A 27,321-nucleotide genomic window follows, 5' to 3' on the forward strand; every position below is an offset into this window, starting at 1 on the left:
AGATCTCTTCTTATTGATGGTGCGCAAATCTTAGCCTCAAAGCACTATTTCCCAACATTAATATGCACATCTTAATAGGCTTTAAGTGAAAAATCTGTTCCAGACCACAGAACGAGCATCTGTGTTCTTGCAGTGGGTGTTTGTGTGTGAGAGAGCAATTGTACATTAAGATGGAACCCCAGCACAGCCTAGGTCAAGTCCATAAATCCGATATTAGCCCATATGCCCGTTACCGGTCTATAAATTCTTCAGACTCACACAGCACATGCAATGATGCTGAATGCAGGAAAAAGGGTCACAGGCCAGTGGGTGGAAAGTCTTGTGGATCCAGTGGCGGTGTAAGCATCTCAGCGCTGACAGGGGTCCCTACGCGGCTCCTCCAGTTCCAGGCCCTAGTGTAGCTCCATGTGTCTTCTTAGCACGAATGTCTCCCAGAGAGTGAGCATGTAATACTCCTCCAGTGAGCTATTTATCTCCTTAGCATCTCCAAATGAGGTCGTCAAGCTGTGACCTGATTAACAGGCTAAACTCCACCCCTTCACTCTTAATAATGAAGCTTATGTAACTACCACCCAGTGCCTAAAAATTATCAATGACTTCATTGTACTAGAATCAATTATCAATGTCCATAGATGTATGGAGTAAAAAAAATCAAAGGACATTTTACGTTGGGCAAATCTGCTGCATAAGATATCTTAAAGTAATAAAAAGCAAATATATGACTACGATGTACGTGACTCACCCCATGGTTTTTTCAGTTACCTCATATACATGCAGAAGGTCAACAGTTTAAAAAAGAAGACACAAGAAGTGATATTCTGGAACTGCGCTAGTAAAGGGTATCAGCTATCCCAGGGACCAACAAAATCATCTTAGAAGAAATAGAACCAGAATCTTCCTTGGAAGCAAGATGGCAAGACGCCAACTCACTTTCTTTGAACATGGCATCTGGAAAGGCCAGTCTCTGAACAAGGGCATTTTCCGTGAAGTAGAGAAGCATGCGGTGAGCTGAATTGGCACCGCAGCCACAACATTGGACTCAAACATTCTTAGGAAGATGGTCCAGGATGAGGCCACCTTTTGTTCTGTTGTCCATCACGCTGTCATGAATTGGAGCTAACCACAACAGCAAGAGTAATAAAGATCCTAAGTCAACAGAGGAACCAATTTAATTTGGGCATACCAACTTTTCTCAGATGACCCAGGAACTTTCCCCCGTGTCCTGTGGAACTCAGTTGTGGGACCATCTTTGGAAGTCCTTAGGTCTCGTTCCCAATCTGGAGAATCCGTATCCTCTGGATGACATCTGCCGCTCTGGTAGCGCGGTGGTTAAGCACTACTCATCCTCGAACGGACTCCTCGCCCTAGAATCCCGACAGGATAGAGTAAAACGGCCCCGTCGGGTTTTCAAGCCTGTGCGTTGTTAAAGAAGCCCCATCTTTCTCCCTGGGAGCAGCTGCTGGGTGCCCCTGAGTGCTGAGCACGGGGTAACCGGGGCGCCTCCGTCTGACACACAGCACATGCTAAGTAGATGTTGTATCACATGGAATTTTATTTTCTCTCTGACCTTGGGCAAGTCTCCTCGTCTGCCTGAACCCTTGTTCTCCGTGTGTAGAGTGTGAAGAACAATAAGCCTTCGTAGGACAAAAAGGAGGTGACAATAAGTAAAAAGTATATATGCAGGGGATTCGAGATTAGAGCGTTCCCTCTGTTTGCTTTATTTCAAAATCCAAATATTGCTAAGTGAGTCACCGAAGAACAGAGCACACTTTTAAAATATGTTCTCTTATTTCATAATGAACATTTTAAACTCTAACCACGGGTATTTTTCATAGTTCAACACAATTATGTTTATTTTAAATGAAGGAAAAAACGTAGCCATCCTGATCAGGATGTCTCTGGTGCATAGTCGTGAGTGACCAGTATCATTTACGATTAAAAAAGTAGAAATTTATAATAGCTGAGATCTTTCCACATTGTTCACCTTTTAGGGAGCCCCCGTGACAATAGTGGTTACTCATTAGGCCTCTAAGCATGAGGTCGGTCATTCAAAATTGCCAGCAGCTCTTCGGGAGAACGATGAGGCTTTCTACTCCTGGAAAGAGTTACGGCTTCAGAAACCCACGGGCAGTTCTCTGCTCTAGCGGGTCCCTTTGAGTCCGAATCGGCTCTGGGCAGTGAGTTTGGAGTTTATTTGTGTTTTTTTTGTGGCATGGTGGATTAATATGCTCTGCAGCAGTGAGTTTGGAGGGTTTTTTGGGAGTTTTTTTGGTGGCATAGTGGGTTAATCGGCTCTGTGGCAGTGAATTTGGAGTTTATTTGGGGGGTTTTGTGGCACAGTGGATTAATCCGCTCGGCAGCAGTGAGTTTGGAGTTTATTGGTGGTTTTTTGCTGGCACCGTGGATTGCATGTTGGGCTACTAACCACAAAGTCAGCGGTTTGAAACCACCAGCCAGCCTTTGGGGGAAAGACAAAGATTTCTACTCCGGTCAAGAGTCATCGTCTAAGAAACCCAGAGGGGCAGTTGTACTCTGTCGCTAGGAATCAGAACTGACTCCCTGACAGTGAGTTTGGTTAATGGTGTGGGTGCCACATTTTGGAGTTTCAAAACATGAAAAAGGATTTTAGGGTTCTGACCATGAAAGGGATAGTGATTTGATAGACAGTGAAACCTATAGAGGCGGAACTTGACGGAACTGCCTTGTTTTGGGGGGTCCATTCTCTGCCGTTGACAGGGTACAAGTCTTACCTCTGTTAACGGAAAATGTTTGTGCTTTCACGCAGTTTCCGCCTTTGGCAGGTCCCAGCTCTCACAGGCTGTACTGTACACTTGCAAAGTCTTCCTTGGGGCAGACACAGAAGACAAGGAGGTCCTTTTTCAGAGTGACAGATTGGTCTTGGTCTCAGAGAAACCTTTATGCGACATCCAAGCAGATGCTGAGCGGGAAAGAATGTGTCCCGACTACGTAAATGCAGCGTGGTCCCTTCCCCCAACCTGGGTTATTGTCTAAGCGGGGAAGGCGCATTGTAGCCCTGCCTTCCTAAATCAAGCCCTCCAGCTCTTTAATCTCCTCTGGTCCGTCCCTCCTTCCCTCCGCGACAGGAGGGCGCGCCTCGGCCCTCCTCAGACCCAACCAGCAAGCTGTCATCGGAGCCCCAAAGAGACCGATGTGATTGATGTGCTTCGGAGTTGGGTTGCCCTGTGCAGCTGCCCTGCTCCACGGAGTGCACACACTGCCTCGAGAAATATCACGAGGCGAGCATTTGTCCCATTCCTCTTTTTTTCCCCCTAAACTCCGGCTTCGTGTCATAAAGAAGTGTTTTCTTTGGACTGGGCAGTCTTAGCTGACTTAGCAATGTATGCGACCTTGTGGGCATGCATATACAACCTTGTATGTGGCAGTAATTTGCACATGCAAAACAAAAGAGCGGCCTCCAGTTATGGCTGCCGTGCTGTGTCTATGAGAACAAATGGTAATACGGTTTGACTGACCTCTCTCCTCAAACCTGATGCGTGAATAACTACGCTCATTAGGGCCGAGAGGAGACATCGAACCTGGGTTTGCACTTCCTCCCTCCCCAAAGGTACTCCCTGGTTTCATTGACAAAACATTGATACCTGCAAAATGCCTGGGAGGGGGGGACTGCAAAGAACTAAATTGAATAATTTTCCAAAGCTCCTCATGCGATGGTCCAGGAGACTGGACTGTTCCCATGTCCATAAGGATCACATGGTATCTTCTAGGACGCTCTTCCACCATGAATTCAGGAATGTCTAGGCTTCGAAGCCAGGAAGACACGTTGTGGTTCTTTCATGCAGTACGGCTGCAGGACAAGGAAGGGCCCTTCGGAAGCAGAAAGGGTCAGCGGTCACTCAGAGAGGCTCAGGTCAACCTCGGTACGGCTTTCGTCTGAGCTCTGCATTGTCATCAGCAAACCAATGGCATCAGGAGCTCTGGGGGTGTGACCCAGGCACTGATCATTTGTTCTTCTTTCAGTAAAACCAAGGTTGACAATGACCACATGACACGGCTGTTAGTGAGTATTAGAGTAGAATTCTAGCGCTCGGTGTGGTGTGGTAGAACTGGTTTAATTCCTGGCCAATGAGGATCTTGAGTACTGCCACGACCTCTTCTCTATCGATGAGTTTGCCGCCTGATGGGATGCTAAGCAGGCTTCAGCAGACAGGGAAAGACTAGGAAGGAAAGTCTGGCAATATGCTTCCAAAAATCATCAAGGGAAAACTCGGGGGATTCCAAAGATATGCTTCACAGCCAGTCATGGAAATGGCACGGGCCAGGCAGGCATTTCATAACACTGCGTATGACTCATCAGGAGTGGGGGCAACCCAAAGGCAGCTACCAGCAAGCATTAGACAGTGCAGGGACAGATTCGCTAGCCTGCTTGAGTTGACCAGCCTTCCAAAGGAGCCTTTGTGGTGCTGTCAGGTAAGTGTTAGCCCATTAATCATAAGGTTCGTGGTTCAAACCCACTAGCCGCTTTGCAGGAGAAAGATGAGGATATCTGCCCCCATGAACACTTAGAGCCTCAGAAACCCTGTGAGTCACAATAAGTCAGAATGGACTCGATGCTGGTGGGCTTTTGACCATCAGTAGTAGCACTTGGAGACGATAAGATTATTATGCTTCAAACTCATGGGTAAGATGTCATGCACACGTAAAGTTGTGGGGGAGGGGAGAACCTCTTGCCCCTTTTCTGTAATCCAACTTGATGTAAAACGTATATGGTGTGAGTCCTGATTTGTTGGTGCCGTGAAAGGATCATGCTCCTGGTCCCTCATTCAAACGTCCGTGAAAACCGGACTCACAGCATCCTGTGCTTTCGCAAGTAAACGGACAGCAGCTTTCAGAGTGGAGGCCGCCTCAGCATAAAGGAAACATGGGTCCTTGCCGCGGGACCCGTGAGCCCTGTCTTGGTAAACAGAAACACGATGGCTTTGTCCAGGACTTCATTTGACTAGGATCCACGACCAGCATCCATGGACTCAGCAGGCAGGAGGTTAAGCAACAGACTGGGACAAATCTGCTGCCAAAGATCTAGTTAGCATCTCTGAATGCAAAGATGTCACTTTGCAGACTCAAGTGGGCCCAACCGGAGCCTTCAGTCACCTCATCGGCAATAAATCAAGAAGACCGAAAAAGAATGGATCAATGTGAATGATCGTGTAGGCAAACAATACTGACTACACCACTGGCTGCCAGAAGAACAGACAATGAGGTCCAGGAAGGACAGCCAGATGGCTCCTTAAACGCGAGGCTCTCCTGTCTTCCTCACACTTGAATACGTTCCTAGCAGTCACCGCTCTCTAGAAAAGGACGTCAGCATGGGGAAAAGTGAGTCGGCAAAAATGAGGCAGGCCTTCCATGAGGTGATTGGCACGGTGGCGTCAACATCAGGCTGACACAGAGCGGTGGGAATGGTGTTTGGTTCTGTTTTCTGTCATACAAGGCGTCCTTACTCACCAGCTTCTAGCAGCATTTGCTGTGTATTTATTTGTGTTTCTTCGCGATGGTTAGTGTTTCCACTAAACTCGGAAGTGTTAACAACCTTTGTATTTTTTTCTTTCCCACCTCCTCCTCCTCCTAGGGAAACGATATTGACCCTGAAGCAGTTAGAGGTGAAGTGTTAAAAGTTGGAAATAAGAGCTGCGAGAATATCCACCCATATCCTGAATCTGTTTTATGTACCGTCCCCAATGACTTGCTGAAATTGAACAGCGAGCTAAACATAGAGGTGGGCGTTCTGTATTTCTCTCATGATGTAAATGTCACTGCCAATGTAATTATGTCACTCAGAGGCTCGGAATAAGTCATTGAAGCTCATTTGTGTGTTGGCTTTGGCTTACCAACTTAGCCTTGATTCCTAGTTGTAATTTTAGAAATAGTGATTTTTTTTTAATCATGCCAACTCCTTCTCCAGAGCTGCAGGTGGTGCAAACAGTACACACACTCAGCTGCAAACCAAGAGGTGGGTGGTTCGAGTCCACTTTGAGGCATCTAGACAGGAAGGCCTAATGATCTAAAAAAATCTGCCACTGATAACCCAGGGAGCACTGTTTGATGCTAACACTTAGTGGGCACTGTGAGTCGGAACCAACTTGATGGCTAGCTTTAGCTCCTTGCCAAGCATCAGAGGATAGAACTTAAAACTCACTCACACACACCCCTGCTCCACCGGGCTGCACTCCTGCAAAAATCTGCCATAGTTCTCAGGTGAGACACGGGTACATCCAAGACTGCCCCCTACCCCAGGAGAGCCATCCACAGGGATCCCAAGCGCATGGAGCCCCACACGTAAGAGGCCATGTGTGCACTATACACATTCACTAAAATTAAATGATTGCACAAGAACATCTCTGACATAGGCTCTTTGATCAGAGATAACCGAGAACTAACGGGCCCGGGAGTGTAAGTGGTTTGTCATTGACTACTAACCTGCAGGGTGGCAGTTCAAACTGACCCTGCAGCTCCGTGGACAGGGAAGCCAGACAAAGAGCTTCTGTAAAGATTATGATGAGATATAGCTGTGTGGGTGTTTGATACAAAAGCCTTCTAAATTTTGTTTATAAATCACTTTATTAGGGACTCTTCCAACTCTTACAACAATCTATACATCTGTTGTATCAAGCACATTTGTACATATGTTGCCTTCATCATTTTCAAAACATTATGTTTCTACTTGAGCTCTTGGTATCAGCTCCTCTTTTTTCCCTCCTTCATCCTCCCACCCTCAGGAACCCTTGATAAATTATAAATTATTATTATCTTCATATCTTACACCATCCACAGTCTCCTCCACCCACATTTCTGTTGTTCATTCCCCTGGAAGGAGGGGTGTTAAATATTGATCATGGATGGCAATTGCATCCCCCTTTCTTTCCCTCCTTCCCCCTACCCTCATGGTATTGCTACTCCCATTCCTGTTCCTGAGGGGTTTATCTGGCCTGCATTCTGTGTATCGAGAGCTCTTCTCTGTAGCAGTGTATATGCTCCGGTCTAGCCAGATTTATACGGTTGAAGTGGGGTCATGATAGTGGTGGGGAGGAAGCATTAAAGAACTAGAAAAATGTTGTGTTTTCTATGATGACATTCATGATGGACTGTACTTGGAGCATACATTCTACTCGATAGCGTTTGGGGTTTCCATGAATCCAAATGGACTCAACAGCAACAGTTATTTCTAAAGGGCTCCTGAAACCTTCTGAAAAAGTGGGAAAACACCCCCCCACACACACACACACACACACACGACAGTCTGAGACTCTGTATGGAGCTTAGCACTTGGAATTCAAAAGAACCATAAATCCTAAACGACAGAGCACATTGCAGCTGGAAGAGACCCCAGGGATTTCTCCTAGGTATCAAAGTGGAGATTAAAATGTGCTGAGACCTCATTGTCCCATAATAAGATGATAATTTATCTCCCATGGAAAGTCCTCTGCCCTCTCCCCCCGAGATAAAATGTAATGTCCCATTGGCTCTGGTTCCTACCGTGTCCTCATACTTCTATGGTGCATGTCCCTTGAAGTATAATCGGTAATTCATGTGTCTGCCCCTCCTTCTGCACTCGAGAGTGCCGAGCAAGGACTGTCCCTTAACGATCATTTCTTTCTTAATAAGCAGCTGCTGTCAAGTCCATCTGGCTCCTGGTGACCCCGAGAACTGCGCTCTATAGGATTTCCAACAGCCCGTTTTTCGCAACTAGATTGCCGGGCCCCTTTTTTAAGGTTTCTTTCAGTGGACTTGAACCTCCAAATTTACTGGTAGCAGCTAATCATGTTAATCGTGGGCACTATCCAGGGATTCCTTACTCCTGGTAGCTAATTATTTATTCAAATAATTATTATGTAAGGCCATAGACCAAACCAACGCCCTTTGGAATATAATTCTCACACTAATCTCTAGAGCAAGCAGCACAGTGGGGTAGGCATTGGACTGCGAATCCCACGGATAGCATCGCTCCAGCAGGGAGAGAGGAAACTCACTGTGCCCGTAAAGATCTGCAGAATCAGGGTCCCTCAGGAATGCCCCTTCTCTGTCCTATGGGGCTTCTACAAGTCGGCAGGCAGGGCAGTGGCAGTGGCTTTGGCGTCAATTACCGAACACCGACTAATTCTGAAGGCAGTTTCTGCCGCTTCTTGGAGGGTAGGAGCCAAGTAGTATTTTTAGCACTAGGCGAAAGCACTGAATCCTACGGGCTATATTTTGACATTGTTTATCATGGCTAAATTCTGACTTTTCATTGTCATTTTCAGTGGAAGCAAGCAGTTTCTTCAACTGTCCTTGGAAAGGTCATAGTTCAACCGGATCAGAATCTCACAGGATTGATTGTGGGCGTTGTCTCAGTATCGCTCATACTCTCATCATCGCTGGGGCTTTTTCTGTGGCTGAAAAAGAGAAAGCAAATTAAAGGTGCATTTTTATTTTTACCAGGGCTTATTTTAAGGTGTTACCTTAACAGTATGGCCATTCTGAGCATTTTTGTAGCTATCTGATACGGGATCGGTACAAGTGTGAGTTCCTCATGCTGGATCTAGGTTCACTGGGAGCCAGGAGAGCCACGTCCTTAACAAGTTCTTCTGTCTCTCTGTTTGGAGATCTGGGCAGTGAATTAGTTCGCCATGATCCAAGAGTCCACACTCCTCACTTGGACCGACTTGTGAGTGCCCGGAGTGTAAGCCCAACTATGGAGATGGTGTCAAATGAGTCCGTGGACTACCGGGCCACGTTTCCAGAAGGTATGTTTCCGTGTGATGTTCTGAGGACCACCAGTGCCTCTACCTCAGTGGGTGATGCCATCGTTGTCTTTTTTGCCTGCTTGTTTTTTGCTTTAATATTTTTATAAAAATATGTAAGAATTATTTACTGTATATACTCCTGTACAACCCGAGTTTTTTCAGCACATTTTTAATGCAGTGTTTGTGGTAAAATTAGGTGCCTCATCTGATATTTGAGTTGGCTTATACTCAAGTATATACGGTACCTCCTCCTTGGCCCAAAAAATGTCTGTAAATCAGCATGAAAGTAGATGTCCACTGTACAATGGTGCCCCTAGATATGATGTGTCTTAGAGTCCCTATGCTCTCTTCTCACAAAAAGGTGCTTTCGGGGCTCATCTGAGCACAGGTGACGTGCTTGTGAGCAGAGTGCAAGGTTAAGAAACGATGCAGCTCTTTGGAGTAACAGAGGGAGGGTTATGTAAGTAGGAATTGTTGCTGCTACATTTATTACTGATTGAACTTCCCCCCCCAGGCATTTACAATATACCATCAAAACCGTCTCTGTGAACTATTAGTACACAGACTTTACCCACAGCATTCCAGAACTTGAATACATGTTGAACCTTGTCCAAGAAAAACCTTCAATTATGTGCCTCTTTTTTTTTAAACATCAGAGGAGGGCTGGCCAACATCGCCATGCTTTGCAGAACACTGGGGCTGAGTAAATGGTCATGCTAACTGATGCGTTTCTCACTGCTTCACTCTGAAGTCCCCTGGTCAAAGCCAAATGGCCTGTATCGTATCAGCTCGATTGTCTCTGGAAGTTACAGGACGTGAGTCAAGTACAAGCACTTCCCTAGTTGAATATTTACGCTTGGACAAATAAAATGAGTCACAGATGGTTGAAGACAGTGGAAAAGTTCGAAGGTGCTCATCTAAACAAGTCTAAGAGCAGAACGCCACTGAACACTCGAACTTTTCTCACACTGACTTATTTTCAGAACTTTCTGTTCCTACTACTGGGATCCAAAGCTGTAAATATTGTCTTTGCCCACATGACTCTATTTTAGCTTTAAGAAGCCATGCCCTTATGAACACAGATACATCAGATCCAGTGTACAGTTCTGATATTTAGATCTATTTGTTAAATCATTCGCATATATGCTACAAATTGAAGTAGCTAAAACATTTTAAACCTATGTCGTCTTTTAGCGTACTGGCTCACCACCCTTTTGTGGTCATTACTGAGACACTCAAGTTTCATCCTCCTTACTAAACTGGCTTTATGTCTCTAGAGACGTAGAGAGACCAAGTAGGCAGAAGAGCATCCTCCAGGGAGAAGAAGGAAGAAAAGACAGCCAGTACCTTACGAAGAGGCCACTGCAGAGCTTCTCTCTGTGTCTGGCGGAGACAGATTTTTCATCCGTCTTTTATGTGCAAACTTGGTGTTCTGGGAGTAATTCACCAGGACCAAAACTGTCCCTGCAGATTGGTTTGTGTGCAGGTTTTAATTCAGGTGAAGGGACATCAGCAGGTAGCATTCCTGAAGACTTCCGAGTCTTACCAAGGATACCCTGCATCTCTGCACCATCGAGAATTCAGGACCCGGAACTCCAGGGGAAAAAACCTGGAAAATGACAATGAACCTGGAAAATGACATTCATTTTCATTTCCAGCCCCCGGGAAAGGCTTAGAGAACCTGACTCGTTGGGAATCAAGGACGAGGCACGCAGCCAGGTTTCCTTCCACCCTCACCCACCTAACATTTCATGTTCTTCCGTGATATTCTGTAGCCTTCTTTGAAGACTGCACCTTCTCTATTTCCAGAAAGTAACCACTCTGGCAATAGGGAGGTGGGGGTGGGAGGTGGGGGGGGACGCTGTTGAGATTTACGACCTAGGCCAGGATGGTCTGTGATTGACCAAGATGTCCTTTGTAGAAACTGCCAAAATGATTAAGTGGGACTAGAAATAACTTACTCACTGCCATCAAGTCTCTTCTGACTCATACTTACCCTACAGGACAGAGTAAGAAGCCCCTTTGGGTTCTCCAGACTTTAAACTTTCATGAGAGTAGACAGTCTCAGCCTTCCTGTCAGAATGATCGCTGAGTTCCAGTGGAGTGGCTCCCTGGAAGAAAGATGAGGCTGTCCACTCCCGTCAAGACTGAAGTCTCAGAAACCCATAGGGCGCTTCTGTTCTATCTCATGGAGTTGGAATCAACTTGATGGAGGTGATTTTGGGGTGGAGGGAGTAGTTGGGGGTTTTTTGGTTGTGTTTTGCTTGCCCTTCTCAACTCCTGGCTTTCCTGTTCATTTGCAAACAAGTAATACCATCTGTTGGCACCAGTAGCTACCTTGAGAGCAATAGATTCCCAGTGGAAAGGGTAAAGCAAGTGGTGGCATCTCTGCCCGGTTTGTTACGGATTATCCCTCACCCCCAAGGTTCTTTAACTGTGAGAGGACACCAAACCCTGACAGGACAACCTGTGAAGCTGTGAGTCCCCGGCGCTAACCCAATTCTCACCTGCCTTCTCCATACGGCGATGATGATGCCAAGTACCATCGCCACACAAGGAGAATTTAGCACTGTATGAAAAGTTTTCGGTTCTAGAAATCTAGCCGGCATATATTTCTAAACCTAGCTAGCTACCTGTGTGGACGTATATATTTCTTCTTGGCCAAGAACCCGTGGAGGTTTAGTGCAGTCCTAATTACGATTTATACTCATGTTTAAACCAAGTTTTTCGGCACATTTGTAATGTAGCTTTGTGATAAATTAGGTGCCTCGGCTGATATTTGGGCTGGCTGATACTCGAGTATATACGGTAATGCCGTGAGTCAACCGTTGTCTCTCAAAAGGTCCCATTTTCTTTTCCTTCCATTGGACATTTATTTTTGTGATCCAAGGCGTTCTTGACTTCTTCAGATTAGACTCTCTCCAAAGACAAACCTCAACTCTGGCCTTATTTATAACAAGGGAAGATTCTAAGGAAATGTAGAAGGATTAACTAATTTCAAAACATAATGCTTCGCCTGCTTTAAAAAAAATGTTTACAACTATTTTCAGGCACACTTGTATATGTAATAAGCCAGCTTAGTATCTCTTTCATTAAACCAATTCCTTTCCAAAGGCTTTCCCTTGGTTTACTCGTTGACTGAACCACCAGTTCCTTCATTTTAAAGCTTAGACTTTGCTATTAATCCCAGTTGCCGCCCAGTCCAGTCCTAGCTAAGTGAGGTCTCCGGACTATTTCCTGAGCAATCTCACTTTATCTCGCAGACCAGTTTCCTAACTCATCTCAGAACGGATCGTGCCGACAAGTGCAGTACCCCCTGCCGGACCTGTCCCCCATTCTAACTAGTGGGGACTCTGACATCTCCAGTCCATTACTGCAAAACACTGTCCACATTGACCTCAGCGCTCTAAATCCTGAGTTGGTCCAAGCCGTCCAGCACGTCGTGATCGGGCCCAGCAGCCTGATTGTCCATTTCAATGAAGTCATAGGAAGAGGTAAGTCTTTCCACTCGGCCTTTTGTTAAATGCCGTTTCCCCAGGAGCATTTTATCTTCTGCCTCTGCAGATTAGGGATTTAAACAATGGCCAAAGCCACGGACTGCACAGTGATAACAAGCACATTTCATTCCTGTTCCCTCGGAAACACAGCCCTGCAAGCCCTACTGGTGGGGACTTGGCCCTAGGCAGTGGGGCAAGCTGATAATCTCCCTAATGCTCTGGGAAACAAATCACACCCCTCCCTCGCCTTTTTCACAGAGGCAACTCTCGTTTTTTGGAAAGTGCCCTGTGCTGCCCTTTAAAAGTCATTCCTTTACCTTCCAGGCTTGTCCCTCCTCACTCCCAGAGCCTCTTTTCCCTCCAAGGTCCTGGGTTGTAGCCGCTGGCGCGCTGCTGGACAGCATCAGAAGGCAGGGGGTACGTGGCGTTCCCAGGGTCTGAAGCAGCATACGTCATCTCTGCAGCGCACGCTCGCTGCTTTACACGGGGAGAAGGGGACTCCTGAAATTAGCCCCCGGAGCAGCAATAACAGCATGTTTAGCAGGACAAGAAACCAACCAGGAGGGAAAACTTGTAGCTCAAAAATGAACTGCACTCTTCCCTTTGGGGAGCCCTGGTGTAGTGGTTACACATTGGGCTGCTAGCCATGAGGTCAACAGGTTGAAACCACCTGCCACCATGAGGGAGAAAGATGAGGCGCCATACTCCTGTAAAGGGAGACAGCTTCTGAAACCCACAGGGGCAGTTCTACCCTGCCCTATGAGGTCATCGTGGCTTAGAATGGACTCCGTGGTAGTGAGGTTTGTTTGGGGCTTGGGGTCTTTTAGGGTTTTTTCCCTTCTGTCTTATTTCTAAAGAGGCCCGACCCGTTTACTGATTGGCTTCTGATTCTGTGTGTGCTATGCATGGTGGGACGACGTCTGCTAGCTCAATGCCCCTAAAATGAGGGGGAGACTGGTCATCCGTGAACATCAGACCGCACACACCTGACACCCTCCAGATCCCAGCCTCTGCCATGCACCTCCTTCACAAGACAGGGGCGCTGTTAACAAACATGTTTCCAGGTCTGACAACAGAGTAATGTATGGGTCCATTACCAGCCATTAAATCCCAGTGGTTGCCTCCATTCCAGGGTGCATGACATCACTAATTAGGTTCTAATTCTAGAACATTATAAAGCTAAAAGTGGGAGGGTTAATCCCAAAAGGTGCAATGACGGTAGTTATTCCTTGAGGACTCGAGGCTTAGGAAGAGTCCCTATCACTGATGTGTATGGTGCCTCCCAGTAGAATGAGGATGCTCCAGAGCAGAGAGTGCGTTGCAGTCACATCCCACTCCCAAGAAGGCAGCCCAGGCTCAGAAACACTCTCCAGTCTTGGCTGATTGGCTGGATTGATGAATGAAGGTTCACACGGCCATCAGACGTTTGGCACCTCTGGGGAGAATTATGGCCACTGGGCAAAAGGCTGCCTCTGGGAAAGGGCCGAGGCTGCAGCCTGAGAGAACGGGATGAAGTGAGTCACAGGGACTGGCTTCTTTTAGGCAACTGTCTTTCAGTTTCTGCCAACCTGGATGACTTATTAATCAGTGACTAATGGGGAAATACTTTTCCCCATATTTTATTTCCTCTTCATAACTGGGATATATTAAGTTGGCATTCTTAAACTTCTTCATGAAAGCAAACTATATTTACATACTTAAAAGGTATTATTCAATTCATACATTTCTTTTTTATGAAGTACTTGTTAGTCCTGCTTATAGGAGCTCCACTGTGGGTGAATATTTTAGTATGTAAACCCTTCATAGCAAAGCCTTGAACACACGTTTTACCATGTCTTAAAGAATCAGATTTTTCTCTCTTTGGGTGATATGCATATAATCATTGCTATGCATTCCCAGGCTTACATCCACACGCATACAGTTGAATTCTGAATCAAACGTATAAAAAAGCATGTTCCTTCTTGCCGAAAAAAAAAACCATGAAGGAAATGAAGGTGACTAAGGGCTCAGTGTACATGATCAAGGGCTCAGTGTAAGTATGGGCATGATTAAATAGTTAAGCACAGCTACCAGTCAAAGGGTTGGTCATTTGGGCCCGCCCGGAGGCAAGTCAGGATAGTCTGCTGCCCTGCACCACAAAGGCACCTTCTTGAAAAGCGCATGGAGCGCAGTCCCCTTCACACGCGTGATGTCCCCGTGAGATGGAGTAAACCCCAGAGCATCTGAGCACAGCAGTTCAAACTCAGGTGGCATCGATGCGCTGGGATGCTACTCGGCCCTTAAGAGAAATGGAGGTGGGACGCCCGCTGCAGCACGAACGAATCTTGAAAACATCTTCCGGGGGAAGGCCGACACGGGGGCAAATCTTGCACGATCCCATTGATAGGAATCATCCAGGAGAGGAGCATTCATAAGAACACAAGATTAGTCGTGGTTACCAGGGACCAAGGGAGAGGCCCGTGGGGGAGCTCTTGCTTCAGGGAGTCTGGGTTTCTGGTTGGGGTGATGAAAGCATGTGGCTGTGGGCAGTCCCCACGGGGACACAGCACGGTAGATGTAAGTCACGTCATTGACTTGTACACTCACATGACAGATGTGTTTGTTATGTATACGTGACCACTACACACACACACACACACACACACGTGCATGGATAAATAATGCAACCCTAAACAGGTTCCCTCTCCACGCAGGCCACTTTGGGTGTGTGTACCACGGGACGCTGTTGGACAATGATGACAGGAAAACCCACTGCGCTGTCAAGTCCTTGAACCGTGAGTCATGTTTCACAGCAAAACACCCGTTGGTGGTTTGCAAACAAATAAATAGTTTATAATAAAATATTGAATTGCGCCTACCCCGGAGGGAAACTCAGCTCCTGCTGGGATTATAGATCTGCTCCTGCAAGCGGGCCTGCTCTAAACTCTGAACTGAGGCAACACCTCTGAAACGATCCCGGAGAGCCCCAACAGGGACAAGTAGGGGCATAGGAAAAGCTACGTTTGGAGATGAACCGAGTATCGTTGACCTCTGTTTGGCTTATAATATTTGCTTTGCAAATGACATTTCTGGAAACGATTGGAAGCATGTTGGCATGTGCAGTCCGAATGACTCATTTTGCCCACAGGCATTGCTATCATCTATTTTTTAACCACAACTCCCATTAAAGAGATAAAAAATGAAATGAGACAAACAGGAGAAAAATATGTTGGCAGAAAAAATGAAACAATATTCAATATGGTAGTGCCTCATTTAGCCACATTTTTGAGGAATAAGGTTTCCGCCTAATGGACTCCCTGAATAACTGAAGCTTAACCCCTTTCAGCTCAAACGTTTCTTTTTGGAATTGTGGCAGCTCCTGGGAAAATCTTTTGTCGCTGACTGAATGGCAGATTTGGTTTAAGACAAGCTTGTTTCAGAATGCCTCCAGCCATAAGCTAAGGCTGCGTGGATGGTTCCGAGCCTTCGGGATGGCCATAACTTGCTGTCCTGTGCGGCTCAGTGAACTACATTTCTAGGGTTTTCCTGTCTCCACTGACGCTCATAGAGCCTCCGAGTCAAGTCTGTGTGCTTGCTGACCCCCCCCCCTCCACACACACACACACCATTTCTAAATGGCGGCTGGTAATGAGCAGAAGCCCAAATATGCGCATCACTTGCCTTACAAGTGTGTGGACTTGGGAATTAATGCGCCCCCAGATACACAAGTGGAAGCTTTCCCTGCAAGATGCATTATTGCCAGGATGACTTCGGCTTTCTTTATATAAACGTCTCTGTGAGCGCTGCCCTCATGATTGATTTTGTTGGCAGTCTGACCACAAGGTAATTAAAGGGACAGGCTCTATGAAATCGAGCTACAAACTATGATAGATTAAGTATGGTTGTCAGTAAATTTGCTTCCAGAAAGAAGGAAACTCTGCCAATTAACCTCAGTGTTAGGACACACCTAACGCTGAGAAATCTTTCTGTGCCTTCTCTGCACTGGTATGGACTTGGTCCCTGTGGACCTCCGGTCTCAGAATACATTGCCTTTGTGAAAATATGTACCAATTCTATTACTATCACCAGAGAGCTTCTGGCCAGATTAAAGAGTTAAACACGATTGACTCTTCAGTGCTACTATCAGCCCTCAGGTATTGCTAACTTGAAATAATGAGAAACATTTCTAATCCTCTAAAAAGAAAATCTATAAAGGGGTCATATGGTGATAGGCCTTCAAAGTTTCCTCATCTAGGAGTCAGCCAACAAGAAAGAGCCTGTTTTCACAGATAAAGCTTACTGGAAACAACCAAATATTGGCCAACCCTGCCCTGCGTACAATAGCAGTGTTGAGTTCCGGTAATAAAATTTCACCGTCAAACATCAATGCCATTGAGTCAACTCCGATTCTTCTCCATAGGCTTTCCAAGGCCGCAGATGTCTAGGGAATAGGTGGGGCATCTGGCATCCACAGAGCAGCTGGTGGGTTTGAACCACTGACTGGTCTTTCATTTAGCAGGTGAACACTTAACGGTTACGCCACCAGCCTTGGGTAGTCACAGTGAAGGTCACATGGCCCACGAAGCCAAAAATGGAGCTGATCTGGCTTTTCACAGGGAAATTGCTATAGAAATGGATGGGCCTGCTTTCCTAGCCTCTTTCTGAATTGGATAAGTCTGCCCCTGGATGTAAGACACTGACTGGGGGACTCTCAGTATAGAAGGAGCTTTGGTGGCATGATGGGCTACGTGTTGGGCAGCTAACTACAAGGTGAGGCATTCCAATCCACCAGCCATTCCATGGAAGAAAGATGAAGCTTTCTGTTCCCATAAAGATTTACACACTCACAATCCCGGAGGAGCAGTTCCATCCTGCCCTTCAGGGTTTCTACGAGTGGGAATCAACCCAATGGCAGTGAGGGGGTCATCGCAGTGGAGAGGGGTGTTGATGGTTACCTGTAGGTACAATGCGGGGTGGCATCATCCGCTCTGGTATACAGTAAAAAGACCCTCTCGTCAGCCTGGGGTTTACTTCATAGTAAAGTGAATGTGTCCACCTCTGCGTTGCTCAGGAATCACGGACATCGGAGAAGTGTCCCAGTTTCTGACCGAGGGCATCATCATGAAGGACTTCAGCCATCCCAACGTTCTCTCACTCTTGGGAATCTGCCTTCGAAGTGAGGGGTCTCCTCTGGTGGTCCTGCCGTACATGAAGCACGGAGACCTTCGGAACTTCATTAGGAATGAGACTCACGTAAGTAGCTGACCAACGTTACTGGCTGGTGAACCAGCTGCCCGTTCACCAGCCGGCCTTTCCAAAAGACGGCTGCCTTGAACCCTTGGGAAAGCTTCGCTCCAAAGCCACGTGTTGAAATCAGCATGGTTGAAATAGAAAGAGGCTACCCACAGGGGTCTCGACCCACAGGTTGAGAACCGCTGTTCTACCCTCTTGGTACACGTAGCCATCTTTGAGTGCCACAAACTGAGCACGCGCGGGAAACCAGAGCCTGAGCCGGCCTCCGTCCACATGCAGCTGTGGCTCCACAGGAGAAGCCATCGAGGCCTCCAGCCCACGCGGCCCGCTCACTCTTCCTCATACTTGCCTTCAAGACCTTTGCACACACCGTGCCCGCCTCCTGGACCTTTCTCCCGCCACCCCCCACCCACCCACACACCCACAGAGCTGCATACCTCATCTCCCTCATCTCTTTGCCCAACCATTGGCTTCACAGTTGAGGCTCTCCTGGCGTGTCTCACCTTGCAGCTTGCCCATCCTTCCCCTGCTTAACTCCGCTGTCCTCCATCACACGTCTTCCCGCAGCGCGCTTACCCAGTGCTCTGGCGACCAGCCACACGTGAAGTCCAGCGAGTATGAGTTGAGCTGGGCTCCACGCGCTGAATCCAGGGGTTGAGTTGTAGTATGTGTACTAAGCATTAAAAAGGGAGATTTTTTTAAAAAGGAGATAAATGGTGGGTTTCTGTTGCTTCCACATTGAAATGATAATACTTTGGATAAATTGGCTGAAAGATATACTATGAAAAATAGTTTCACCTGTTTCTTTTTATTTTTCTGTGTGATTACTAAACCAACTAGCCAAGTGTACTGTCCCCAAGCCAATTCTGACTCATAGTGACCCAATAGAGTAGAACTGCCCACGTGTGAGGTGGCGTGCATGGCTTGCTTTTTATTTCTATTGGACGGGGCAGTAGTGGACAATAAACAAGTAATAACTTCCATATTTTTATGTAACCTCGAAACCCCTTCAATAGATTCCTCTGCAGGCTAGGCACAGTGTATGCAAGTGTGTGTGATACGTACACGTGTGCGGTGTGTGTGAAAAACATAGTGTATACACAAGGGGAGTTCAGAAAGTTTGTGGGAAAGTGGAACTAACAGATGAGGGAATTTTCCCACAAACTTTCTGCAGTCCTCTTAGGTATTTATGTGGATACGGATGTCTCTGTGCCGGCATCCACATCCCATACGAATGCAAGTGTGTTGAATTCATGAGCTCGGTGTTACAAAAGAGGTTCTTGGGCGCTTGTGCATGGTTTTGTAAGTGGCATTTCTAAAAGGACCGAAAGGGTGAACATGTGCTGGCCAGGCCTGGAGGAGGGAAGGAGGTGTCTCCAGAACTGAAAAATCAGGAATGCCCCCTTTCTCAGCCCTGCTGGCTGGCTCTCTGTGGGAGTTCTTGGAATTGCTTTCCTCTTGATCAGAAACAACTTTATAAACACAGGGTCAAGTTCCTCGAAGAAAATAAGCTATAGAGATGGAAAGAAGTAGTTTGTGCTCAGACAAAGGGCTTGAAGAATCCTGGGCAGTAGATTTTTGCTGAAAGTAAATGACCAAGACAGACCTGTCCGGCACTTGGATGTTGGCCATTATCTGCTAAGCTAGTCTGGGTGGATTTCCTAGCTCTCGCCTTTGGAAGCAGGCACTGTTTCCTTGGAGATGCTAGTGACTGCCAGCACTGAGTCCTGGTTTGTGATCATCCAGTCACTCCTGATCCACGGAGACCAAACCATGGCCAAGTCCTTTGCCATCCCATGATGTCTTTTGGATTGTGATCATGATCTGTAGAGCTTGGGGCTGATTCGGGGTAGTCTGTAGCCAGGCCTTTCTTCCTAGACCATCTTAGTCTAGAAGCGTCACTGAAAACTGTTCAGCATCATCACAGTGCCTAAGCTGCTACTGACACACTGGTGGTGGATACACACAAGGTGCATTAGCCAGGAATCAAACCCAGGACGCATGGCAGTAACACAGTCATGTCTTACAGGGCAGCTTGAAACCCATGGAATGGCCCTGTCCACATGCTGTGTGCATTGAGGGCTGCAGCCCTTTGTCCAGGGCCCCACAGTCTGTGTCTCTTGCTTCTTGGGCTTACAGTGACTGTGAATGACTGAAGGGGTGACACTGTATTCCTGGTGTCACTGGGACATCTATGCCGTGTCAGAGATTTTACTTATCAATGATGTAAAGGCATTCCTGTGTCCTTCCAGTCTTGTGGCTAGAGTTTGTGGATAATCTTCTCTGACTGGTCCTGAGCACTGGAGTTGTGAGCTGCTGTCCCAGTTCCCACAGAAGAACCACTGTGGAGTTCTTTATCTTGCTACTCGATGTGATTGATGTTTCTACCGCATGGGGGTGGGAGCCTAGCAGTCATGACACAAAATCCTGTCTCTGCCACTAACCCTCCGTGTTTGGGTGATTTCTTTGCATCTGGAAAGTGGAGCCAGCGATGCCTGCCTCACTAGGGTGGGTAAGGATTAGCTATCATGTCTAAAAAGACGTAGCTTTGGGTTTGGCATAAGATAACCAAGCAGCTGCCGCTGAGTTAAGTCCCACTCACCGTATGCCAGTCAAGCTGTGTTCCACTGAGTTTTCAATGGCTGACGTCTCAGCAGCAAACCAACCAGCCCTCGTTTCCAAGGTCCCTCTGGGTGAACTCAAACCACCCTTTGATTAGCAGTCCAGTCCATTAACCATTCATCAACTCAGCGAGTCTTTGTACACGAATACCCAACCTGTTAAGTGGATTCAGCTCATGGCTGGATCTCAGGTGTGTCAGAGTAGTAATTTTAGTAGCTGGCTTTTGGGGGGTGGACCACAGGCCTTTTAAACTCTCTCTGAGCAAGTCAATTCTGACTCATAGCGACCCTATAGGACAGAGTAAAACTGCCCCTGGGGGATTCCGCGACTGTAAATCCCGTTGGGGTAGAAAGTCCCATCTTCCTTCCCCTCGTACGCACAATAGTTGGTATTTAATAAATGGTTGACGCTATCAAAGGAGGTCCACGTTATCCTTTGGACAAGATCACTCTTGTAAATGGTCAGCCTGAGGAAAGAATGCGCTAACTGGGTGGTTGTCCTGCCCTCTTCAATTGCAGAGCCCCACTGTGAAAGATCTCATTGGCTTTGGCCTTCAAGTCGCCAAGGGCATGAAATATCTTGCCAGCAAAAAGTTTGTCCACAGAGACCTGGCAGCCAGGAATTGTATGTAAGTATGAGAGAGCCCCTGTGCCCACAGCCCAAACCATGGGCGGTGGGGGGGTGGGGGAGGTTGCTTCCCACTGTCACCTGCTCCCTGAGCCGTTTGTTCTCTTCTTATGCAAACGCTTTTGGCTTTTGTTACAGCGTTAGATTGATGTGTGAGCCATGGGGACTTTCAGGTTTCATCACACAGAGACTTTGGAAGCAGGTCTCCACAGGGGGTCGTCCCCAGCTGCTGCACACTTTCACTTTTCTTGGTCCTTCCCATCAGCCGCCCCCAGTGTGGTGGTTTCACACCGCATTAGTGTTTGGGAGGGAAAATTTGATCTTCTACATTTTACGGTGAAAAGGGAGAGAGCTGGTGATACACGTAACAGCTTCCCAAGAGCGGGTTGGAAGTCAGCCTGCCGAAGAAGCTCTACCAAAAACAGTATCTGGGAATGAATATACAAAGAGCCTTATTTGTGTCTGGCTGCCTGGACTGCATCATACAACAGTCAACAGTTTGTCATTGATTCAGTGCTTTCCTTTGCATGGTGCTGAGTCGTGACTTATGGCATGTGTGAATGGAATTTGTATTTCCCTGCATTGGTTTCGGGGATGTAGCAACAACATGGAAGTCTTATTTAACAGAGGAGGCAAGCCTTGGCCAGAGGCAATTGATTTGGGTTGATCCTTGCTGTTTTTCTTAGATGTTTTACTAACAGCCATTGGCCTACTGATGGACTATAGACATGGTTCGCAGAGCCTAGCCAAGGAGGAGCCTTGGTGGTGTAAGAGTTAAAGTCTTGGTTGGTAACCAAAAGGCCAGTCACAAGATGTGACCATCCTGTATAGCTGACAGCCTAGGAGACCCAGTGGGTCTCCTGTTCTGCTCGGTCCTGTACAGTCCCTGTGAGTCAAAATCAATCTGACTGCACACAGCAGCCTAACCAATCAGAGAACGAAAAAGTCAGATTACAACTCCCTTTCGTTTGCTTCCCCACACAACCAAGTAGTACTTTTAAGTTCATCAATGAAGACTGGTAAGCCCTAATGGCGTAGTGGCTACACATTGGGCTGCAGACCTCAAGGTCGACAGTACAAAACCACCAGTCGCCCCAAGGGAGAAAGATGAGGCTCGCTACTCTGGTGAAGAGTTACAGCCTCGAAACCCACAGGGGCAGCTCTTCTCTGTCCTGCAGGATCGCCATGCATCGGAGTGGACTCGACGGCAGTGACTTTGGCTTGGCTTGTTTTTTTGTTTTAGGGGGTGATTGCTTTGAGTTGCCAGCTGGAGCAGCCAAGGGAAGGCTAGAAGGGGACCCAGTCTTCCAGTTTCTCCAGATCTGCATTAAACCAAGAAGGGTTTTCTAGCCCCTTGTCATTCCTGGTTCGTGCCGCGGGGCCTGTTGTATTTGTAATGTCAACACCAACCCTTTGGTCGGGGAATTCCATTGTTACTGCTAGTCCATGGAGGTCAATGGAGCACTCCTTTCAGAAGTTATGGGATTTCAAATCCTGAAGTCATGTTAACACCCACAGAGAGTTAGAATTGCTGTAAACTCCTCTGCTTCAGTCATCAGTAGTACATTTTGTCCTTTCCTTAGGCTGGATGAAAAATTCACCGTCAAGGTTGCCGATTTTGGGCTTGCCCGGGATATGTATGATAAGGAATACTACAGTGTGCACAACAAAACCGGGGCAAAGCTGCCAGTGAAGTGGATGGCTCTGGAGAGCCTGCAGACGCAGAAGTTCACCACCAAGTCAGACGTGGTAAAGTGTTATTCTTGCCTGCCCTTTTTCTCTTCTACCGTCTTTCGTTGTTGGTAGCTGTACTTGAGCCAGCCCTCAACTCAAGGCCACCCCAGGCACCAGGGAAAGAGGCCCTGCCTCTGCCATCCTCACGGTCATTGAAGGAGCGGCCCATAGATTTCCACAGGCTGGCTTTCAAAATATATCACCAGGTCTTTCTTCCCAGTCCGTCTGGGTCTGGAGCTCCACCGAAACCAGTTCAGCATCCAGCAGTCCATCCGACCCTCTGACACATGGGTAGTGTCTGCACTTGAGGTGCAGAGGCCAAGATTGAGCCCGGTCTCCCACGTGGAGGGCACAGATCAACCACAGACGCTCCGCCGCCTCTTCTACAGCCAAAGCTCGCTACTCTTTAAGAAACTTCCAGCGCCACTCATTTTGGTTTTCTTTGCATATAAAAATGAGCTTGGTTGTCTGGCAGGCATCCGCAGTGGGTTTTCAATGCATCCTTTATTTGAGACCATTTCCCAGGATGCAGTTAGGAGACAGTGTAACACCTCATCACTCGATCTCCCTTTTGACCCATTTTAATTATGTTTCCGTTTTTATGATTTTCTGTTTTCTTTTCGTTTGAGGTTTTTCCCTGTTTTGATTGGTCATTGTTGAAGTTTTTTGTTTGTTTGTTTGTTGTTTTTGTTTTGTATTATTTTCTGAACATGAAATCCAGGAGAGGTAACACTATAGAGACACAAACTGGATCGCTAATGACCAGGGTGATGGCGGGGACTTTGGGCGGAAATGGTGAGCTAACCACAAAGAGTACGAAAGAGAAGAAACTCCTGAAATTGATTGTGGCGATGCTTGCACAAGTCTTCCTCCTGTGACTAAAGCCTTAGGTCGTGTGATATGCCAGTCAAACAATCAAAATTAAGAAACAACAAGCAGAACAGTTGTTCAGAGAAGCATCCTGCTGGCTCCTCAGGATCCCAGAGCTGAGCCCTGGGTGCCCCCAAGAACTTTGCCGCCTGGGAAGAGTAGTCCTTAGCCATCTGTAACTACGTGCCAAGTGGGCCAGGATGAGTTCTGCCCCTCACAGACCGAAGGCAGGAGTTCCCACAAACGCAGCATAGCGACACTGGGGCCAAATAGCAACAAGGGTATTTAGCCTTGCACCTTGCTAGAAAGGCACCTGACTCTATCTGGAAAGGCCAGCCTCCTCTCTCAGCCCCCATCTCCAGACTCTACCAGAGCATTGAGAGAAGATCAGCCCAGGCAGCCTGGCACCCCGTGGAGGAGGTGCTTAAAGATAGCACGTTTGGAATTGGGCAGCTGTGGGGATGAGAGGGGGAATAATATAAGGAGTAGCTTAGGGGAGGTCAGGAGGGGCAAGAAGGCAGAAGCATCTTTGCCAGTCGAAGGAAACCTAGCAGAAGCTGCAGCGGGAAGATCTGCAGAGCAAACTGCATCTCTGTCCCCGAGGTCGTCGGAACCACAGTAAAGAGTCTGGGATGTAGTCCATGGCGTGTGGGAACACCAAAGTGTCATCGGGTTAGATTAAGCCTTCCTTTTTCTGTAAAATGGTTTGAGAAGAGTGAAGGCAGGAAGTCCAGATTGGAGATGAAGTGAGACAAAGAAGAGCTAGAATTCATATAGAAACTGGCCCAAGGAAAAGATGGCAGGAGAGGCATGCTAGGGGGAGGCGTCGTCAGTGTCTCGTGATGATGGAAAGAGATCAGAGGGGAGCAGAGTTACATGCCAGTGTGGTAAATCAGCAGGGTGTGAGGCATGGGAGCACAAGCAGGCGTAGGAGGCATGATAAGTTACCCCTTGAGTAGACTGCGTTGTCCTGTGAGTGGGACATCCACGCAGAGAGCTTCAGTGTGTCTACAACTTGAGGGAAGGGTCAAGGCTGGAAGTACACCACAGAGAGTCCACAAGCAATTGCTTTAGCATACCTGCATAGATGAAGCGAAGGAGGAAGCTGATTTGCAAGGCAGATGAGTGAGCAGAGAAGTAGAAGACCCAGACGAGAAGGCCGAGGAGGAGAAAGTTTCCGGAAGAAATGGGATGATCAGCAGGGCCCACCGCTCCTGACTAGAGCGGAAGGTCTTGGAGATTGAATAATATAAGTGGTTCGCGGATCTCAAGGGTAAAGTGCTGAGCAGAACACAGCGTCCACTTCTCATTCTATTCAGAGGTAGGAGGTCAGAGAATGAGAGTAGTGTCTGGAGGGAGAGCAAGCGTGGTGGTTGAGGCCTTGAGGGGAAGAGCAAACCAGGTAGGCTAAAAGCCGTGTTACTGGATCGCATAGACTTCCAAAGAAAGGTGGCAACTACTGAGCAATGGTAGGGCGATCAGGACCTGAAGGGGAGTATGATACGGGGAAGCAGGAAGCCGTCTAGCCATGAGTCAAAAAAAGGTTCAAGGTGGCCCTTTCAGTAAGCTGATCGAAGAACGTGTTATCTTCAAGAGGAGAGCCAAGTTCAATTCCAGTGAGGAGATGGAGGGGAAACGTTTTAGACTAAATCTAAGGTGCATGGGAGTTTGTTTTCAATAAATAAAGAGTGTGACAGGAGATGATGGAGGAATGGGGCTTGAGGGTGGTGTGGACAAGATTGATAAGAGAAAGCAGTAACTCAAGAGTAGAGCTGATGATTGAGATTCCAGGAAAAGGTGAAAGAAGTGGTCGCTAAAGAGGTAGGCTGGGGATGTAGTGATTGATGGTGGCAAGTAATATCGTAGGGCAGGAAGAATAAGCCTGTCTGCAAAGAAGAGTCTGTTCATTGAGGCTGGATTACTAACCAGAGTCAACCCTTACAACTCAAGAATAAGAAGACAGACAACCCGATAGGGAAAATAGACAAAAGATTTGAATAGCCACCGTAACAAAGAGAAAGAGATAGACAGCTGATGAGCACATGAAACGATGTTCAACATCGTTAGAAATGGAAGCCTGTGTCCACAGCATCATTTGTTCTTGAGTATTCACAGCCGTATTATTCATAATAGCTCAAATCTAGGGGCAATGCAAATGTCCTTCAACTGGCAACTAATGGCTAAGCAAAATGGTACATCCGTATACCCGAAGGCCATTCGGCAGTGTGAACGGACTACTGATGCTTGCCACAGCCCGGTCAGCCTCAGAAACGTTACGAGAGGTGAACGAGAGCCAACTCCACAGAAGACGTCAAGTGACTCCATTGATAGACTGAGGCAACACCACGGGGACAGAAAAAACAGACCCGTGACTCTTGGGCTGGGGCTGAGAGGGTCAGCAAAGGGGCATAAGCAGACTTTCTGGGGTTTGGAAGTGATCTAACCTGAATTGTAGTGATAGCGCACAGCTCCACCAACATACTGAAAAGAACCAGCCGCACCCTTAGACTCAGTGGATTTTGTATTGTGTCAGTTATACCTCAGCCAAGCTGTTTAAAAAGAGAAACTGATAACATTATGAATGTCCAAGGCAAGAGTTGGGATTCTAAGATTTTTGACCAATACACACTCTGCCCACCCTCCCCACAAACCCCCCCCCCCCTGGCACCAGCACCAGTGGCTGTCACTCGGTGGCAAACATCAGACAGGAACTGAATCGGTTTCTGTAGGCGTGGCAGTGCTGTTTCTCACTCCCTCTCGCTGAAAGGCATCGTGTAGTGCCGCATAGAGTGGGACACGGCAGTAATCTACGCACCATGCTCCCTTGGCAAATGGTCGTTGCGTGCGCGGATCGGGTTACTTCAGGTTTCCTGTCAAAGACAGCCCAATCTTTTGAAGGCTAAATTGGAGTGTTTCCAAAAGCAAGTCATACGCCGTGCCTGCCTATTAGACCACAAGTGAAAACTTGCCTGCTGGTACACAGGCCTGCTTTCCTGCAAACGCCCAGGTGGACTCCAACCAAAGTCTAAATACTCTCTTAAACCCACTCAAACGCAGCTGGAATGCCGCGCCCTTGAACTTACTCGTTCCCAGTATTGTTCAGACCTTGGAGCTTCCACTGACAACCAAGTGGGCGTCTCAGTTGCTCAGTCCGGGTGGCTTTGCGCTCCCCTCCGGCTTCATCATGCTGCAGCTTGTAACACCGCCGACCACGTCTGCCTTCTCGAAAAGTCCTCCTCGTCGGGCCTTTGGGACCCCATCGGGTTTTCTCCTTGCTGTGTTTTCTTTCTTTTATTTTATCATTTTATTGGAGGCTCGTACAAGTCTTACCACAATCCATATATACATACATCGTGTCAACCACACTTGTACATTTGTTGCCATCATCATTTTCAAAACATTTTCTTTCTACTTGAACCTTAGTATCAGTTCCTCATTTTTCCCTCCCTCTCCTACCCTCCCTCCCTAACCCTTAATGATTTATAAATTATTATTTTGTCATGTCTTACACTGCCAGTGTCTCTCTTCACCTACTTTTCTGTTGTTCATCCCCCTGGGAGGGGGTTGTATATAGATCCTTGTGATCGGTCCCCCCTTTCTACCTCACCTTACCCTTACCCTCCTGGTATCGATACTCGCGTTATTGGTCCTGAGGGGTCTATCTGTCCTGAATTCCCTGTTTCCAGCTCTTATCTGTACCTGTGTATATGCTCTGGGCTAGCTGGATTTGTAAGGTAGAATTGGGTTCATGATAGTGGTGGGGAGGAAGCATTAAATAACTAGCAGAAAGTTGTACATTGCATTTGTGCTACGCTGCACCCTGACTGGCTGGTCTCTTCCTTATGACCCTTTTGTAAGGGGATGTCTAATTGTCTACAGATGGGCTTTGGGTCTCTTCTTCTGTACTCCACCTCATTCACATTGATAGGATCTTTTGTTCTGAGACTGTAACTTTTTATGGGAGTAGAAAGCCCTGTCTT

At 47.3% G+C, this 27,321-nt stretch overlaps 1 protein-coding gene across 1 annotated transcript in view; it reads left to right on the forward strand.

Moving 5' to 3' along the window:
* Positions 1 to 27,321, forward strand: part of MET (MET proto-oncogene, receptor tyrosine kinase) — a 140,228-nt gene that overhangs the window by 102,572 nt on the left and 10,335 nt on the right. The window contains exons 12-19 of the mRNA XM_075558589.1: positions 5,609 to 5,755; positions 8,277 to 8,433; positions 8,619 to 8,759; positions 12,023 to 12,253; positions 14,950 to 15,030; positions 17,307 to 17,488; positions 20,629 to 20,738; positions 22,321 to 22,486. Of these exons, the coding sequence (XP_075414704.1) occupies positions 5,609 to 5,755; positions 8,277 to 8,433; positions 8,619 to 8,759; positions 12,023 to 12,253; positions 14,950 to 15,030; positions 17,307 to 17,488; positions 20,629 to 20,738; positions 22,321 to 22,486 (1,215 nt within the window). The remainder of the gene's footprint in view (positions 1 to 5,608; positions 5,756 to 8,276; positions 8,434 to 8,618; positions 8,760 to 12,022; positions 12,254 to 14,949; positions 15,031 to 17,306; positions 17,489 to 20,628; positions 20,739 to 22,320; positions 22,487 to 27,321) is intronic.

The sequence above is a fragment of the Tenrec ecaudatus genome, chromosome 9, assembly GCF_050624435.1.
Source record: "Tenrec ecaudatus isolate mTenEca1 chromosome 9, mTenEca1.hap1, whole genome shotgun sequence".
Classification (NCBI taxonomy): domain Eukaryota; kingdom Metazoa; phylum Chordata; class Mammalia; order Afrosoricida; family Tenrecidae; genus Tenrec; species Tenrec ecaudatus.